Genomic DNA, 17,801 nt, shown 5'->3' on the forward strand with positions numbered 1-17,801 from the left:
TTCGAGTTTCTCCTTAACCTTGATATCACATTGATTGGTTCTTATTCCCTTTCAATAAAGTTTACTTTCCCATGTACTTTTTGTAATATCATATTGTAATGATTATGAAAGTGTTTATGATGAATGTATTGAAAGTGTTTGGTACTGTTAACAATGTTCCCACAATTCTGAACAATTGTAAAAAGACATTTAGAGTGATTTGAAATTCTTCGATGGCAATTATTCTATTAGTTATGTCAGTAAAAAGTAGTAAACAGTTTGAGTCTTTATAATTGACTAGCTATTCCCGTGCTTCATCTGCATGAAATTATAAAAACTTTATTTTATTTCTCAAATTATCAATTGCAAATGTCAAAATTGTTACCATAATAACCTTGCTTCCATAATGTTGGCAGCTTGTCGTTTATTTTCCCTTTCCAGCATGAAAGTTTTTTCCAATTTACTTCCACCTAAGTATAATAGTGTGAAAATACGTAGCCTAAAGTGGGGCGTAAGTGTAGAGGCTTTTTATTAAATAAATAATTATTCAATAATATGCCGTGATTGCTGATATATATTAGTATAGTAAAATATTATTATTTTATTATATTAGTATAGTAAAATAACTGCAACATTTTACTTCTTGCTACTTTAACATGTAGTATTGTTAGTAACTTTATCTATAGTACTGAAATGACCATAAATTACCAGTGTCATATTTCATGTTTCTCTCGCTCATATTATCGGAAATTTTTATTGAATTTCTAACATTCTTATAGAAAATTGACAGATTCGTGTCTTTGTTCCAGATAAGATCAGAAGAATCGGTAAAACGTAGCTTAAACAATAAATGCGTCGCGCGGGAAATCTCGTCGTGTCTCGCTGCAGAGTTCGTCGGGTACGCGGACAAAATTCTGAAGACTGCCACTGTCCAACTTACAGACGATATGATGATCGTTGATGAAAGGTAAACTGCAGAGAAATATCAAATGTATTATGTACACCTTTGACTAAACTATCTAACAACTGTTTAGTCGAACTTTGATTTCTTTAAGCTTATATGTTGGTGCGCACACTATTCGATTTTTAGTTGTGTTGTGTAACTAAACAGTTGAATGGGCTTCAAAACAATCGACAATCGCACAACAGTAGTGTGATAGTCTAGTCAAAAATGTGCGTCCGCTCTTAGGCATGAGTCATTTACTTAGTCTATAAATAATTTGGGTGAGATTGCTAGCAATTAGAATAAAGGTTATAACAAATCATATCCTTATTTACATTTAAATTTATTAGTTTAAATATGATCAGTGATGGTTACCAGTGGACAATTAATTCATTGATGTATTTTTCGAATATCAATATAACTCTGATCATCTAGTAAAGTAAATTCAGGTTATATCCAATATTACTTTGATTTAATACATTTATTTCTAACAAAGATCCTTGTCGGGTCGTAAATAAAAAGCGAAAACATTACGATTGACCTTCACCTGGACCCACGTGACTGGGATGAAGTCAGAGAGATGATGGACAAAACTAGTCATATTTTCGACTGTTTATTAATGAAACTCAATAAAATTTCTAGTAACGGCGCAGCAGCTAGAATGCCAATAAAGTCTGAATCATTAGCACGAGCTGGTAAATCTTTAGAAGACAAAGCGCAAGAGATTATCATTGATAAATTATGGAACTTTGCGACTACACGGTCTTTGAGGTACAGGCTGCTTGACAATGCTGATGTTGTTATTTCTGGTAAACAACAGAAAGACGGAAGCTTTGGTGTAGGTGAGTTAACAATCTTACTAATATTATAAACACGAAAGTTTACAAGGATAAATTTTTAATAGTTTGTAGTCTAAACTGCTGAATGGATCTCGGTGGAATTCGGCATAGATGTAGAGCCTGGAAAGATGCAAATGCTACTCACTTTTGTTTTTACACCACGAGCAAGAAGACGCGGGCGAAAGCTAGTAAAATGTATTCGTCATTTAGGGACTGTCCCACTACTAGCTGATTGATGCTTAGATAGCTTAAAAATGACGTCACTGTCAGATAACAGAATCCAATATTTCCATCACATTTTTTACACGTTGGATTGTTATCAGACAATTTACAATTTGGTGGGACAGGACCTTAACATTATTAAGACGTTACCTCCCTTGTTATAATTTGACATTCAATTCGCAAATTGAAAAACGATAGTATTATAAATCTTGTATAAAACTTTACTTGATATATAATTGAATCATAAATTTTAGGGACACTTTTATTGTTTTTTCTTGCCGTAAATCACAACTAAATAACAAGGTAATTTGAAATGAAACTTAAAAATTCCCGTTCATTTGTAACATCTAGACGTGAATTATGATTCATAAATTTTATTAAAAACACCTCTGAGATAAATTCCAGTATTTGCAAAAAAACACAGGTTAAAAAAGTATTTATTAATTTAGTTACTAGATTAAAGTCTATTAAGGTACTATTTTTAACGAAGCTACAAACTTAATCTAGCTGATAATTTAACAGATAAAAAGATCGATGGTAAAAGTAATAGTATTGCTTCACTATGGTAATACTTGAAATGGGCAATATTGTGGTCTCTGTTTATACAAATAGAAAGAAAAGGATGACAATATAAATGCATACAAGTGTTCCTATCGAAACCCACGCTAATGTTTACATTTTATTTAGGAGTTTCAATGAAAGCACCAAAAACAATTGAAACTGGAAGAGCCAGAAATAAGAACATGGGTCCATTCTTGGCCGCTGCAGCTATGAAGTTTGGTCTACTCGGGGCCCTGACATTTAAGGGCCTGTATTTAATGGTCGGGAAGGCCCTTCTAGTCTCCAAAATAGCTCTTCTGTTAGCAACAATAATTGGACTCAAGAAATTATTCTCTCCACAGGTGATCGATTAGATATAGTCGTATTTGCATGAATTATTTATTATAACTGATGAATAATAAAAAACGTTTTATTACTTGTTGTGATAAAGTAGTAAACTGTTTTTTATTTTTTATTGTTCATCACTTTATTGCATGAATGTTTGCATGTGCATGAATAAAATGTTTTTCTGAACAACTTGACTTTTCTTACCTTTAACGTAATTTGGGATAAATTTAATTCTTATTAAACGTGTACAGTCAGCTGTTTAATATATTTACATACACAATATCCACATACTATATAGGCTTTCGGTTTCAACAATGTTATTGCACTTATTTGTTAACAAAGAAATCGTAGTAGAAATCATATAGATGGATTCGTGCATACATTTTTAAAATGGAAGGCGTATACATGTTTATGAAACTCTGTAAATGTATTCATATTTATATAGCTGACTGTACATATTTATAAAATTAAAGATATTGAAAGTTCTTCACGACGATTGACGCACATTTGCATTGGGAATTTTCTGCACCGATTTTTTAAAACCTTTAATAGACGACAGTAGATATATAGTGAAAGATTTCACACAATTTAATGATATATTTAAGAAATAGAAAAATAGTTGCGTTATTTACTTTTTAAATATCTTTTTTGGGCTGATTATTTGATGTCCTTGAACTCTTCGTTATCATAATATTTTCTTTACCTCAATGTCGCTGCTAAACTGACTATGGCCCTTCCTGTCAACTATCACTGAGTCTTTAAATGGTGTTGTGATTGTTGCTATGCTTTCACGTTGCCGGTATTGGAGAAAATAATCGAAGTATTTAAGGGTATTTAACCTGCTCCTTCCAGAGTGGCGTAGCAGTGACTGGGACAACTATTGACAACCACTAGATTGGGCATTTAGAAGTAGATAAACAAAGAGTTAATAATTAACAAAAACGAATTAAATGTGCGAACATTTTCCAGGCTATCAACAAAAAGGACTAAACAATTGGGTGTTTGAGACCTGATCGGAGATTGTGGCGAGTGGTTTATGGTTTTACCTCGAACTAATAATGAAACTGTTTGTTTCCGTTTGACATTTGACATGTAGAGTTACGATTCTATCAGAATTGGCAATTTTTATATTTACTTGTCAATCGAAAATTACGTGGTGGATATGTAAATAATAATTTATTTATTTATTATTTAAAAACTAAGTTGCTCTAACTTGTATTGCTATTTTGCATTTAACAAATGGCTAAGTATAACATATTAATTTATATTGTTACATAATTTATTAAAAATGTACTAACGAACATTTATTTTGGATTAAACGAATTAATCACTAACAGTATTATTTTAATTAACCCCTAACCCTAGTAGTAGTAGTAGTACTACTACTAGGGTTACGGTTTCCGCAACTCCACGACTAGCGCGTATTTTGCGTGAACCCCTAACCCTAACTGTCATACTAATATTATAAATGCGAAAGGTAAGATGGATGTTTGTTAAAGCTTGCAACCTAAACTGCTGAATGGATCTCCATGAAATTTGGCACGTAGAGCAAAGTCTAGAAGGAAATATATCCTACTAGCTTTCGCCCGCGACTCCGTCCGCGTGGAATTGAAAAAGAAACAAAATCCTCTATATCTATGCCAAATTTCATCTAAATCCGTTCTGCCGTTTAGGCTACAAACTCTGACAAACATCCATTTATTTTGTTTATTTAATTCCACGCGGACGGAGGTACGGGCGAAAGCTAGTTATCCGTATAACTTAAAAAAGCTATTAATTTACCTTGAGTAAGATCATGTAGTGGAAATTATTTAAATCAATAACAATTTAAAGCATCTAATGTCGTAGTAGTAAATTTGCTTGAAAATAATAAAAAAAGATAAGGGTAGTAAGTCTGATGTTTCTTACTAAAACTATATCTTACATTGAGTAATGACACAGCTCATCGGTTGAATCTTATGTACAAAGGCACTCTTATGTAGTACTTTAGACATAAATAGTAAGGTTGGTAACGCATCTACAATACTGTGTCGTTGACCATACCAACGGGAGCACACCTTCGACAATCGACAATCGCACAACTGCTGTGATTTGTCGACTGTCGATTGTTTCGCAGGCAATTCAACTGTTTAGTTGCACAACTAAAAATCTAGTAGTGTGTGCACTGAGTAAGCTCATAGAAAAAAAGCGAGACTAAACAGTTATGCGATAGTTTATAGTTTGTCTAAACAATTTAGATTAGTTTGACAATTCATTTTAAATTTAGTAGGGATGGGTTGTGTAAAATCCGTCATGAATCTTATCGATATTCGATTTTTATTGTTATAGAAGTTGAAAGATTTATACTTATAACTTATGAAATAAAAAAAAAACACTGTTTTCTCAAATAATAATGGCCATAACAAATAATGAGAGTAAATAAATGTGTTTTACTACTACAGCCGTACATAATCGAATTGGATTTCGCTATTATTTCTGTCGTTGCTAAATTCTCTACATTATAATCAATACTAGAATTGTCCTCTAAATTAGTGAATAAGAAAATAATAATTTAAGTTGAGTTCGATAATTATTTAAACCGAATATCGATAGTAAAAAATTGTTCGCTGCGTGTTTGTTTCGTCACTACGATACCTGCCTATTAAGTATGGCATTTCCCTTCATACAAATTGAATTCGATGCTTCATATGCGTCATTTATCAAACTAATCTATTTTATTTAGATACACTATAGTCATAAGTGTGATCACCCTCTTATTATTATTATTTAATCTGTGAACATATTTTACACAACAGAAAGAGGTGACTTTGGAGGTATTCACTGACTCGGATCCGTATCAAGACTGGAGTAACAAACATTCAGAGAACATAATTCACAATGAAAACCATCATATTGACAGGAAAGATATTTACTATGAATAAAAGACTACGTATTACGAGTATTTTATTTCTACATTCTCTACAGACTTTAGCTGATAGTTTGATATGGTTGGGCTGTCAAACTAAATCCAAAAACAAAGTCTCATACATTATTTTTCGCTTTTTTAACGACGCACGGATAAACAGACAACTTGTTCAAACTGTTGTTAGCACGAATAAATTTAACTCAATCTATATTTAATATTATAAAGAAGAAAGATTTGTACATTTGGATTTTTGTATGTCAATACAAAATTAACTCAAAACTACAGGACCGATTCAAATTCTTTCACTATTAAAAAGCTACATTATCCAGTTATAATACCCAGTAGTAACATAGGTTGTATTTTGTACTACTTCTTACATGTCACGTGGACAAAGTCACGAGCAACAGCTTGTAGTTTACAATTGCGTATGGTACCGATTGGACTGTTGTATACAGTCCAGTGCATATCTTCATTTATAGTGCCAAGCTACAATTAAAACTGCAGTTTAAAAGAACAGTGCAGTTAATAGACGATGTTGTTACCTACCCAAGTATACGATTTAACTGTACAGTCCGGCTGTAAAGTACAAGATGTGTAGATGGCTTTAGTCGTTGTGAAGAGTTTTATGAAGAACTAGCTGTTCCCATGCGGCTTCATCGGCATGAAATTATAAATACTTTATTTTATTGTTTACCTTTATTAAATTCTTAATTGCAAATGTCAAAATACCAATTATGACTATGCCAACTTTGCTTCTTTAATGTTGGCAGTAGGTAATGGTCTCTTTCCCACATTAGAGTTTTTATCCAATTTATTTACCCTAACTTTAATAGCGTGAAAAAATATAGCCTAAAGCGTGACGGAAGTGTAAGGGTTTTTATTCAAAAAAGAATTATTTAAAAATATGCTGTGATTGCTGACATCTTACGCCACAAAAAAGTGTGTGTTTACGCTTTCTTATGTTAGTATAGATTTGTAGTTATTTTTATGTAGTAGTAAAAAACGATCGAATGAAGATAACAAAGAACTAACATGACATATTGGATTTGCTCGATATATCACTGTAGAATACTGCTTTCAAGTTTCTAGCGTCACTTTCGACGTATAGAGACCGTTTATTATACGATGTCAGATGTGCTCCTATAATATATTGAACAGGAAATATGACTTTAACAGATTACTTGCTATAGTTATATATTACTTACTAGCTTTCCCCCGCGAATCCGTCCGCGTGGAATAAAAAAAAATCGAGTCGCCTATGTGGTCTTCCAGACTATCCTCTACGTCTATGGCAAATTTTATCGAGATCCGTTCAGCCGTTTAGGCTACAAACTCTAACAAATATCCATCCATCTAAACTTTCGCATTTATAATATTAGTAAGAATATTAAGCCTGTCCCACCAAATTGTAAATTGTCTGATAACAATCCAACGTGTAAATATGTGATGGAAATATCGGATTTCGTTACCTTATCTGACAGTTACATTACTTTTAAGCTATCTGAGCCTCTATCAGCCAGTGTTGGTACAGACCCTAGTTCTTTTAGTCCTCTTACATCTTTGAACACTTAATTAAATAAACATTACTATATATAATACTAAATTATCTAAATTACAGTATATTAAAATTACAATTTTTGTTGAATTCAACAAAACACTTCATTGAAAAGCAAAAGAAACTGGCTGTACAAATTCAAAGCATATTTTCATTTTATTAAAAGAAAAAAAAACTTTAGTATCTATTTAACAGTCTGTTGCCCATGACATCGACTGAACTGTCTGATGAACAAAGAATAAAGAAATTATTAATCTTTGTCAATTCAACTTATAACTAAACGAGCTTTCCTTAAGAATACATTGAGAATTTAAAAAAAAAAAACTTAATTAGTAGTCTGTTATTTCTTGCAGACTATCCTCTAAATCTATGCCAAATTTAAGATATTTTCAGTAGTTTAGGCTGTAAATTCAAACAAATATCCTTCCATCCGTAAAAATGGGAATTATGAAATGGGCAAAAATATGAAAAACCTGCCTTGGGTTTGGTTCAATTGCCTTCTCTATTACACCACTTTCTAATAAATATTTTGTGACACGTACAATGTTAAATTTCTGTAATGTAGGAGTGTTATTGAAACGACGGTTGGTACTGGACTGATCTATTATTCATATTACTGACGGTACATTATATTGGCATACCCACATATACACCACAATTTCGATGAAATATCTACTGTGACATGTTAAAATGCTCTTTCTAAAGTTCCATTTTTATACCGGTAATAATAAGAGGGTATTAAAGATCGTCGTCAAGTTAAATAGCTTAATTCTGATAATGTAAACCCAGAGAAAATCTTTCATATTGAATCACAATGTAGTTAATTAGTATAGAAATAAATATGCTAACCTGAAAACAAATATAAAAACAAACTTAAAATCTACAAACGAAGACTTTTGTGATTTTCCGATATCTATCTTCCATCTTGATTCTTGATGACACTTCCATCTTTACAATCATATTGATACTAGCTGTTGCTCGCGATTACGCCCGTGTAATATTAAATAAACAATATTACATTGCCTACGTTACTGATAACGTAGCTTTTTATAAGCGAAAACTTTTTTTAAATCGGTCCATTATATTTGAGTTATTTCAATACATACAAAAAAATCTTTCTTCTTCATAATATTAGTATAGAAGTATAGATATAAATAAAATTAAAAGATGAAAAACGAAATAAATATCAGTAATACCATAGAGAGAATTCGATGCTTAAAGACCGGACATTGCGAACAAGAAATTTATTTTACTCAGCAAAGAGCAGTAAAAATATTTTACTGCCTACATCCGGAGACGGTTTTATTGCGGTACACATCATTGTTAAAACCTAGAAAATGATAAAACGTCTTTGTTTCCAAATTATATGAAGTATGAAATAATGTTCCTATTTACAGTTGGGAAAACTATAATAAAATGATATTAAGGCCTTAAAGCGCTTTCTATGTAACCACCGCTATACTAGCAGTGACAAAGAAGGCAAATAGATGGCGTCGTGGTTCATCGGCGCCTGCGACGATTCCCTCGCTGCTGTAGTGGTGCTGGCAGGCGCCGCTAGAGGGCGCTTACGAGGGCGGCAGATATGCGGAGAGCAAGGCGGTGACACGTAATGCGGGGAGCAAGGCGTCTCTCCAAAACATTTGTCAAGATTCGCCCTGACCACACGCGTCTAACTGGCTTATGCCATATTGTTCAGTCGTTTAAGTTTATTGCGCCATTAAATTCGTTTAAGCTTCCCAGTTTTTTTTTAATTTGTAAGCATGGTCAGGGCCTAAACAAATACGTATTAATATTTTTTGCTCAAGCGTTCTAGATATCACACAAGGCAATACCGTACAGGTGTACTATAACACACCCGTCGATTACTCTCTATGGCACGCATGTACAATGACACACTTGTCGAATTAAATACTTAATACATGCCATTAATGTCAAAATGACACTTGTGTCCTAATTCATGCGCAAAGGGATATATAGGAAATTAAGTAAAAGTAGGGGAAAAATGACAAAAAAGCCATTTCGTTTGGTAAGTCAACCATTTGCTTATTGACTTCGTTCCGGGTACACAAATTTATTTCCATCAATGACGCTCATAAATTGGGGACACTTTATTCCGAATGTTACTTCCTATTTCCCATAAATAGGACGAGGTTGTTTATTTACAGGAATCCAGAGCGTGTTTCCCACGAATAATAAAATAGAGTTTTCTGTCTATTTAACTGGATTGACCTAGACTAGAACTTGATTAGTTTGAAAACGTTTTGTAAGTATTAAAACCTTTTTGCTTGTTTTTCACATTACCGTAAGTATATTACAATTTTAAATTGGTGTTTCCGATAAAGTAATACTTTTAAATACTAACTGTTGCTTGCTACTTCGACCGCGAGAATATAAAAATATAGTCTATGATATTCACAGATAAATTATCTCTCTAAGGGTATTTTTTTTAAAATCGGTAGAGTAGTTTTTTAGTCATTTAAATACGTACAATAATACAAATATTTCCTCTTTATAATGTTAGTATAGACTACAGTCTGACTAGGATTTTGTGGCACGCATTGACAGGTGGGCTTTCTAGCTACTTCTTACATTTATCCGATGAGCCAAATACGTTCGTCGCACTATCTTGTATTTCATTTCAGATTTCCATAGCTCAAATTCCTTAGGCAGATTTTGGTAATTCTAAATCTTATGAATATTTAAAAGTCATTTACATATTTTCAATTTAATAGGAAATTTAATTAAATAAGACTTTAATAAACAGCTCTGAACACAATATGGGAGGATCAGGATTAATGAAATATATTAATACCAAGTAAAATATTAAAAGATTTATTACGGTTTACCCTTCTTCCGACATATTCACGATGCAGAATAATTAGGGTCTTGTAAATGATTTTTATAGCTGTAACCTGAGATTACGTCCGCGTGGAATAAAAAAAGTAGACTACATCTTCTTCCGGACTATACTCTACATCTGTGACAAATTTCATCGAGATCCGTTCAGTGGTTTAGGCTACAAACTCTAATAAACATCCATCTTAAACTTTTTTATTTGTAATACCAAACAGTTTTTTTTTTAATTTCATTTACGTAAATTGCTCTTGTAAAAGCGTTTTCTTTTCATTGAATCGTACTTTTTCTAAATTCTTTGTTAATGAAGACACGACGAGATAAAATGTTATTCTTTGAACAGGTTCTATTTAAATTTCTTGGAAAATTATATTTAAAATCTAGAGAAGAAAAGTTTAATAGTCAATGTTTAGACTTAATTAAAAAAATTGTTACAATATTTTAATTTGTATTTCATTGAATTTGTGGCATTTTCTTGCCATAGTCGAAACCAACTATTTACAAAAATGTAATATTTATTAATGTTGACATTGTTACGACGAAAATAAAATGAAACAGTTCATTTTTAATGATTTTTTTTTTGAAGTTAACTTACATAGAACAGATAATAAATAAAATGATAAAACTAAATTAAATTAAAGCGAATAAATAAAATTTTATAATTGTCAACAAACATACATGCGTATTTATAAATTAAATTACAAATTAAATAAATATTCTTTATACTAATAGGGATCAAATATTTCAAAGAATGTTATGCGGTAGTTCCAGGTGCAGTGATATACATAGGCGCTGGAGTTGGTCTATGTTTAGGCAACAAATACGCTCTGTTAGATGCATAATCTTTGCCGTAACCACCGCCAGATGAATACGCGTAGCTACTCCCATAGTCTGTGTTGAAATCTGATGAACCACCGTCGAAGTAAGACGAGTAGTGTGTCATGGGGTGATGATGCTGAAATACAAAGGACCATTTAATCTTACTAACAACGAATATAATTACTAAATACTACTACTTACTAAATACTAATCTTACTAGCGACAGTTCAGATGGATATGTTAAACTGCTGAGTGGATCTCGACGCATGAAGAAGATAGCCTGGAGGAATGGATGGGCTATTTTCTTTTGTTTTTTAATTCCACACGGGCGGCATCGCGGGCGTAAGCTAGTATGCTATGAGTTAGTAAATGAGCAAGACCATTTAAATTCGCCGAAATAACGAAACGACTGCTGTCTACAGATATTCATAAATGCAGATGCGTTGCCTATCTTTGATCGAAGAATGAGAGGATATTTCCCCTTATGCGTTGTTATCTTAATAAATGTGCTAAAGTTTTATCATACTTCTATGTAAGCATATTAAAGCCATAATTTAATTATGAATAAGCATTAATTAACTTGAAATATAAAGTAAGACTTCAAGCTCTGTTCGCTTGTCAGTTTGGGAGATTTCACTAAAAGTGTTATACAAAGACGTCTGGAATAGAAAAGATAAGGGTCGACTTTTGTAAAGTAAAACGAACTTTAAATAGAGCCCGTATTTAATATATTACGTACAATCGTTTTCGTCAAATTTAAGGCTAATGGACGGTTTCCCGGCTACATTTAACCATCAGTCAGCGTTTTTGATTCGATAATTTAATCAACATCGATTGCGAAATACGTAACGAGTTTTGCTCCGTTGAAACTTAGGTCAACCTAACAATAATATATCACTAGATAATAATAAAATTAACGGAAACTTCAGAAACCCAGCATATATGTGAAGTTCAATTGACAAAGAACAAACGAGTAAGCGCTTCTTTTGATTATATTTGACTGCAATAAAACAGCACCGGTTTAGGCAACCACTAAATAAGTTAGATTGAAAATTTATGACGTGACCTAATGAGAACACCATGTGTATTGGAGTACCAGTACCTGGCACACTTGCATTCAAATTACCAGCTCACGCCAGCTAAAGGCATACGTATCCTACTGACATGCCTGTGACTGGCATAAAAGTAGGTGGCAAGATATTTAGTTTTGTGACAGTTACGAATATGCAATTTGAGGGAGGGATTGAGTAATGTTGAACTGATAATTTATTGGCGTCTGTGTTCTCTAATTAATTTCGTATATGGAATACTTTTACTTGATGGAAGTCTTTGAGAGGTCGAAGTATTTCGACAGTCGTTTATTTCTTTGTTTTCTTATCGATAAGATATTTACCTTGCAAGATTTTAGTGTACTAAGCAGACTCGGAACTAATAGCGCTGCAACTAAAAGCAGTTTCTTTATTAACAGCACCGCTAATAGAATTGGTATAAGCAGCATCTTGGTCTTCAACGTTGCTAGGAGATTGAGCAGAGGTACCATTACTGCTAGCTTCTTCTTTTTACCTCGCGCTGAAATGTTGACAAGTTTAGTTAGTTTAATGTAGTTTAACTAGAAGTAGTTTTTTTTTATACAATAAGGTGCCAAACGAGCAAACGGCCACCTAAATCTGCTGAAATGGCGAAGCAACTGCTGCCCTTAGACATCCGCAATTGCAGATGCGTTGCCAACACTAAATCAATGGAGGAGGAGACGCACATAAAGAGGATATTTCCCCTTCCTATGCGTCTCCTCAACCGTCAAATCCACTCTCCCATCCAATCCTATTTTTATAAAAAAAGACCGGAACGGGAAAGGGAATAAGTTTTCGAGTGATTTTAGTTTTTTAAATTATAACCTACTAGCTTTTGCGCGAGACTCCGCCCGCGTGGAATTAAGAAAAAACATAAGTGAGTAGCCAATGTGTTCTTCCAGGCTTCTTCTATACCAAATTTCATCGAAATCGATTCAGTCGTTTAGGCTACAAACTCTAACAAACATCCATCCGTCCATCCATCTATCCATCCATCCATCTAAACTTTCGCATTTATAATATTAGTATGATTGTGAGTTTGTTCATAGATCATTTAGTTGGATTTTAAGCTAATATGTGGAACAATTTCAACATTGAAACTAAATTAGTTAAAAATAGCATATTTTTTCTGCTATTCATGACATACCAGAAAGAAATGTTTAACAAAATATTTCGAAGAGTCAAAAGGAATCGCTATTTTTTTATTGAGTTATATTAAAACGCTTTTAGAATTAAATTGCAATTATTCACATCAAATACAAAACATACGAGACATTTAACAAAACAAACTTTTCACTAATTACTACTAAAGATGACTTATTCACACGTCGTACTCTGTGTGTTCTTAAGTTTTGCCGACCTACTAATTTCAAGTCCCAATTATTTCGAAGCAAGTCTAGCGTCATTAATGTCAAATTAGTCCCACCTTCCTTTACAAACTCCACCGAGTCGATTGTTTGATTCGAGTCCCACGCTTCAATTTGAAGCCAGAAAATTCTTGTAACAGTTATTGACACGGAATATTCGTAATCCATTAAGTATTTCATGGTCCAATTTAGAATTGTTTACTTTACAGGTCGTAGTTTATTAGAACGATAGTAAATTGACACGAATTGTTTTGTATGAGTTATGACGAGACGATGGGGACATAAACCAGAAAGTGTAAAGAATGTGGATGGCTACAAAGGTAAAGGAAGACCGAAGAAAATATAGATGGATTGTGTGAAAGAGGATATGCTTAAGAAGGGAGTGGATTCAGATATGACGGCTGATAGAAATGTATGGAAGAGCAGCACATACCGTGCCGACCTTCCATAAGGTATAAGGGCAAATTGATAATGTTTTGTATGAGTTAATTATACTAATATTATAAATGTGAAAGTTTAGATGTATGAATGTTTGTTAGAGCTTGTAGCCTAAACGACTGAACCGTAGACATAGTAGGTATAGAGGTAGAGGATAGTCTGGAAGAACACAAAGGTTGTTTTTTTTTTAAATTCCGGGCGAAAGCTAGTTTTTAATATTTCAAAGCTATGTTCTATCCTTTTTAGTTAGCATATTTTTTAATGTACAAAGCAAAATATTAGAATCAACAGAATTTGCTATATTCAATTTTATATTCAAATAGTTCTTTTTTTTTGCAATATTCAATAATTGATTGACATAATAATTATGTGCGTAGTAGTAACATCACACACACGTGAAGATATATCGAAATGCTTTTCACTTTAATCTCGTCCTTTGCACGGTCTCTTACAATTTACCAAATGATGTGAAACAAGATAAATTGCTTGGTTTTAGCGTTGCCTTGATTCTTAATTTGAAAGCTTTGAGATTAACAGGCGTTGTTTTACAAAACATATGAAGTGTGAACATATTTTGTTTTAAGTTATAAATAAAAACACCAGTCCAGTTATCTAATAACTAAAGCCCGTTACATGGTGTAACATGTAACACGGCGAACATTTTATATAATCAGTAAGTACATTAGAACGTCGATGGCTCAGAGGTTCGAATGCCGCTGTACCAATATGATTTTCGAATTTCATATGTACATAATTTACCCGACGTTCTTACGGTAAAGGAAAACATCGTGATGCCTGCACATATCGGCAAAGAAATTCAAAGATACGTGTGAAGTCAATCAGCCCGGACTGGGCCAGCGTAGTTGACTATGGCCTAGTCACTCCTTACTCTAGGGTAGGCTCCGAGCCCCTCAGTGGTGACGTATAGTGAGCTGGTGATGATTAAGTACATTTACGGTCGATGTGAATTACTATTTTCCCTGAATTACGTAACGAAGCAAATTTAAAAAAAGAACCACTTAAAAAAATGCAATTTTATTTTAAATTTACTACATCATCAAGTATATTCATTAAATGTACATTTTTAAACGTAAAATAACGTATTTACTGTGATAAATCCGTTTAAATTACAGATAACCTTTAACTGGTTTAAATATTTGCACATTCGACCACATAATAGGGCTACAGCTCAATTTGTGGCGATCCTTATTGCATATAAATGTTGGCAACAAACAATTCTGTCGGTTTACCAAAACAGTGTGAATTACTCCGTAATTAGCTATGCTTATGTAACTTTTATAAAATAACAGTGTTCTTAATGTACTTTTAAAACAATAAAAGTAACTATAAGAAATGTTATCGTAAACAATATTAGAAACTTTTAAGAGGAAAGAAAAACGGTACACAATATTAAACTACAAGAACATGGGACAGTTTACGATTGGCAATTGTTTTTTTAGAATACAGAATGTGTTTTATTATCTAGGAGCTGTTGCTCGTGATTTTGTCTCCGTGGAATTTAAAAAAATAGTAGAAAAGTAGCCTATGTTACTCCCTGATAACGTAACTTTTTAATGGTGTAAGAGTTTTTAGAATCGGCCCAGTAGTTTTTAAATTATTCCAATACATAAAATAATACAATTTTTTTCTATTTGATACAAATATTAAATGTATATCAAAATTAATTTTTCATTCAAGGAGATGTAAATAGAATCTATTTTAATGAGAAGAAGATTAATGATGAAGAGAAAACTAAGAAATTTCTTATTACTGTTCGTATTTCATTTTTTCATAATTTCATATAAATATTGTTAAAAAAAATAACAGTTAAGATTTTTTGCTGTATTACTACTTGTATTTTTTGTTTTTAATTTTTTACATACTATGTTTTTCTTTATTTCATTGTAATTTTGCTTCATAATATGTATTAATGATTAAAAGGTGCGACGCCTATAAACCACGTAAGTAGTTTGGCGGCTATGACTTATGTCTTATGTATGTATTATATTTTGGAAATAAAGAATATATATTTACAACAAGAAAGCTAATACTTAACTAATGTCTAATAATAATTGTACAGAATATTTACTTTTTATACTTTTTTCTGATACCAGTTACCGTCACTATTAATTTTACTCCTTACTAATATTATAAATGCGAAAGTTTAAATGGATAAATGGATGTTTGTTAGAGTTTGTAGATGAACGGATTTCTATGAAATTTTGTATAGGTGTAGAGGACAGTCTGGAAGAACACATAGGCTATTTACTTTAGTTTTTTTTTAACTCCACGCGGACGGAATCGTAGGCGAAAGCTAGTTTTATCATAAAATGGTTCATTGACATCAGATATTCTGATACGCTTTATCTTTGATATTCGTTAATAATCTGTGTACCGTTATATCCATTAGCCCTGTTTATTTTGATAATTGTAAGAGATTGTCACCAACACGAGCTATCATTGAACCCCGGGTGAATATACCAGGGTTCATTGTATAGATATTTTGAGCTTTCTTTTGTCGTGTAAATATCTAAGAGGAAAGTTCCTCGATACAACTACTTCCTTGTTACGGTTATTGACTGTACTAAAGCTTACTAAAATTTTCATATGTTTGAACAGTGTTCCTTCAAAATTAAAGTTTTCTTTCACAATTCTATCAGCTAATATTACAAATAGTGTACTTGTTAATTGTGAAATTTTGTCTTGCTTTCATTAAAAATTAAGAAGAAAACAATATGTAAAGTTGTACTTACCATCGTCATCTGTTTCCTCGATAGTTCTAGCACCTTCTGGAAGATCAACTTTCAATCCTTTAGTCTTAAAGAATTCCTTTACTAATTTCATCAAGTATTTAGTAAACTCCGACCATTCCGACATTAAGCTTCTAGGTTCCGCCAGGGCTTCTTCTTCTTCGTTCTTTATCACTTCTTTAATCGTTTCTTCATCTAGTGGTACAAAACTAATCATTCTACTCGCTCTGATAGTTTCATTTGAGTATATGTCACCGAAGAATGTGTTCGTTGCTATTTTTAATGCTTTATATTTCATACAAGAAAGTGCTTCTCCTTTGACATAACAAGCATCTTTTACATGTCCAAGATATCCTTCTTCTACAGTCTTTGCTTGTTTTAATATTAATATTAAGAGAGTGAATTGTAACATTACAGTTTTGGTGTTAAACATTTTGTTTTTCAATTTTATCTTCAGGCTGAAATCGAGTTTTTATTACAGTTTTATTAAAATATTAATGAGTTTTGGAATACTAAATACTAGCTTTCTCCTGCCACTTTTTCCGTGAGGAATTGAAAAACAAAAGTAAGTAGCCTACGTGTTCAACCAGGCTATGTTCTACATCTATGCCAAATCCAACTATCTAAACTTTGGCATTTATCTATATTACTTACTATTATAATAAAACATAAACACACACTTCTTTTAAGATGTCAACAATTACAGCATATTTTTGAATAAATCTTTTTTTTTAATAAATAATCCTACACTTATGTCACGCTTTAGGCTATATGTTTTCACGCCGTTAAACTTAGGGGTATACATTTTAGATAAAATACCCTAATGTGGGAAAGAGACCATGTGCTGCTGACTACATCAAGGTTGCCATGGTTTGTCATCGTGACATGTCATTTTGGCATTTGCAATTGATAATTTGACACATGCAAAAATTAAATAAAATCTTCATAATTTTACGCGGATGAAGTCGCACGGGAACAGCTAGTATCTTTATATTAATCGTTTACTTCTACTCTTCTAGTTAAGTTTAATCCCTTTGAAGTTTAATTAAAAGTATGAAAACAGTTCCTAGTATCGGTTTAAAACTTAGGTCGTTAACCTGTAATGACAAGTTCTATCAATAACAAACTTTATCTCCAAGCACTTCTAGAGTTTATACTTTGTGTAATTAATAT

At 32.4% G+C, this 17,801-nt stretch overlaps 2 protein-coding genes across 3 annotated transcripts; one reads left to right on the top strand and one right to left on the bottom strand.

The window, feature by feature from the left end:
* Positions 1-792: 792 nt before the first annotated feature.
* On the top strand, positions 793-4,206 carry LOC106106734. 2 transcript variants are annotated; one of them, XM_013287377.1, is made up of 4 exons: positions 793-946; positions 1,565-1,764; positions 2,671-2,885; positions 3,841-4,206. In XM_013287377.1, exons 1-4 carry the CDS (start codon positions 927-929, stop codon positions 3,859-3,861), a joined length of 456 nt encoding a protein of 151 aa, XP_013142831.1. In that variant the 5' UTR covers positions 793-926; the 3' UTR covers positions 3,862-4,206. The 2 variants fall into 2 exon arrangements, with proteins under 2 accessions (XP_013142831.1, XP_013142832.1); XM_013287378.1 differs by having other exon boundaries at positions 3,856-4,198.
* Positions 4,207-10,921: 6,715 nt separating this feature from the next.
* On the bottom strand, positions 10,922-17,061 carry LOC106106446. The gene is made up of 3 exons (XM_013287025.1): positions 16,632-17,061; positions 12,397-12,572; positions 10,922-11,139 (listed from the first exon to the last, which is right to left on the bottom strand). Exons 1-3 carry the CDS (start codon positions 17,059-17,061, stop codon positions 10,939-10,941), a joined length of 807 nt encoding a protein of 268 aa, XP_013142479.1. The 3' UTR covers positions 10,922-10,938.
* Positions 17,062-17,801: the final 740 nt, after the last annotated feature.

This window comes from Papilio polytes, unplaced genomic scaffold (assembly GCF_000836215.1).
Source record: "Papilio polytes unplaced genomic scaffold, Ppol_1.0 DF822178.1, whole genome shotgun sequence".
In the NCBI taxonomy this organism is placed as follows: domain Eukaryota; kingdom Metazoa; phylum Arthropoda; class Insecta; order Lepidoptera; family Papilionidae; genus Papilio; species Papilio polytes.

Excerpts from the sequence above, each read along its gene's own strand:
- LOC106106734 (XM_013287377.1), top strand. The coding sequence starts at position 927 with ATGATGATCGTTGATGAAAG. Across the intron at positions 947-1,564 it reads ATGATGATCGTTGATGAAAG|TAACGGCGCAGCAGCTAGAA; the intron begins GTAAACTGCAGA and ends TAAAATTTCTAG. Across the intron at positions 1,765-2,670 it reads AGACGGAAGCTTTGGTGTAG|GAGTTTCAATGAAAGCACCA; the intron begins GTGAGTTAACAA and ends CATTTTATTTAG.
- LOC106106446 (XM_013287025.1), bottom strand. The coding sequence starts at position 17,061 with ATGTTTAACACCAAAACTGTAATGTTACAATTCACTCTCTTAATATTA. Across the intron at positions 12,573-16,631 it reads CGAGGAAACAGATGACGATG|CGCGAGGTAAAAAGAAGAAG; the intron begins GTAAGTACAACT and ends TCAACATTTCAG. Across the intron at positions 11,140-12,396 it reads GTACACTAAAATCTTGCAAG|CATCATCACCCCATGACACA; the intron begins GTAAATATCTTA and ends TTTGTATTTCAG.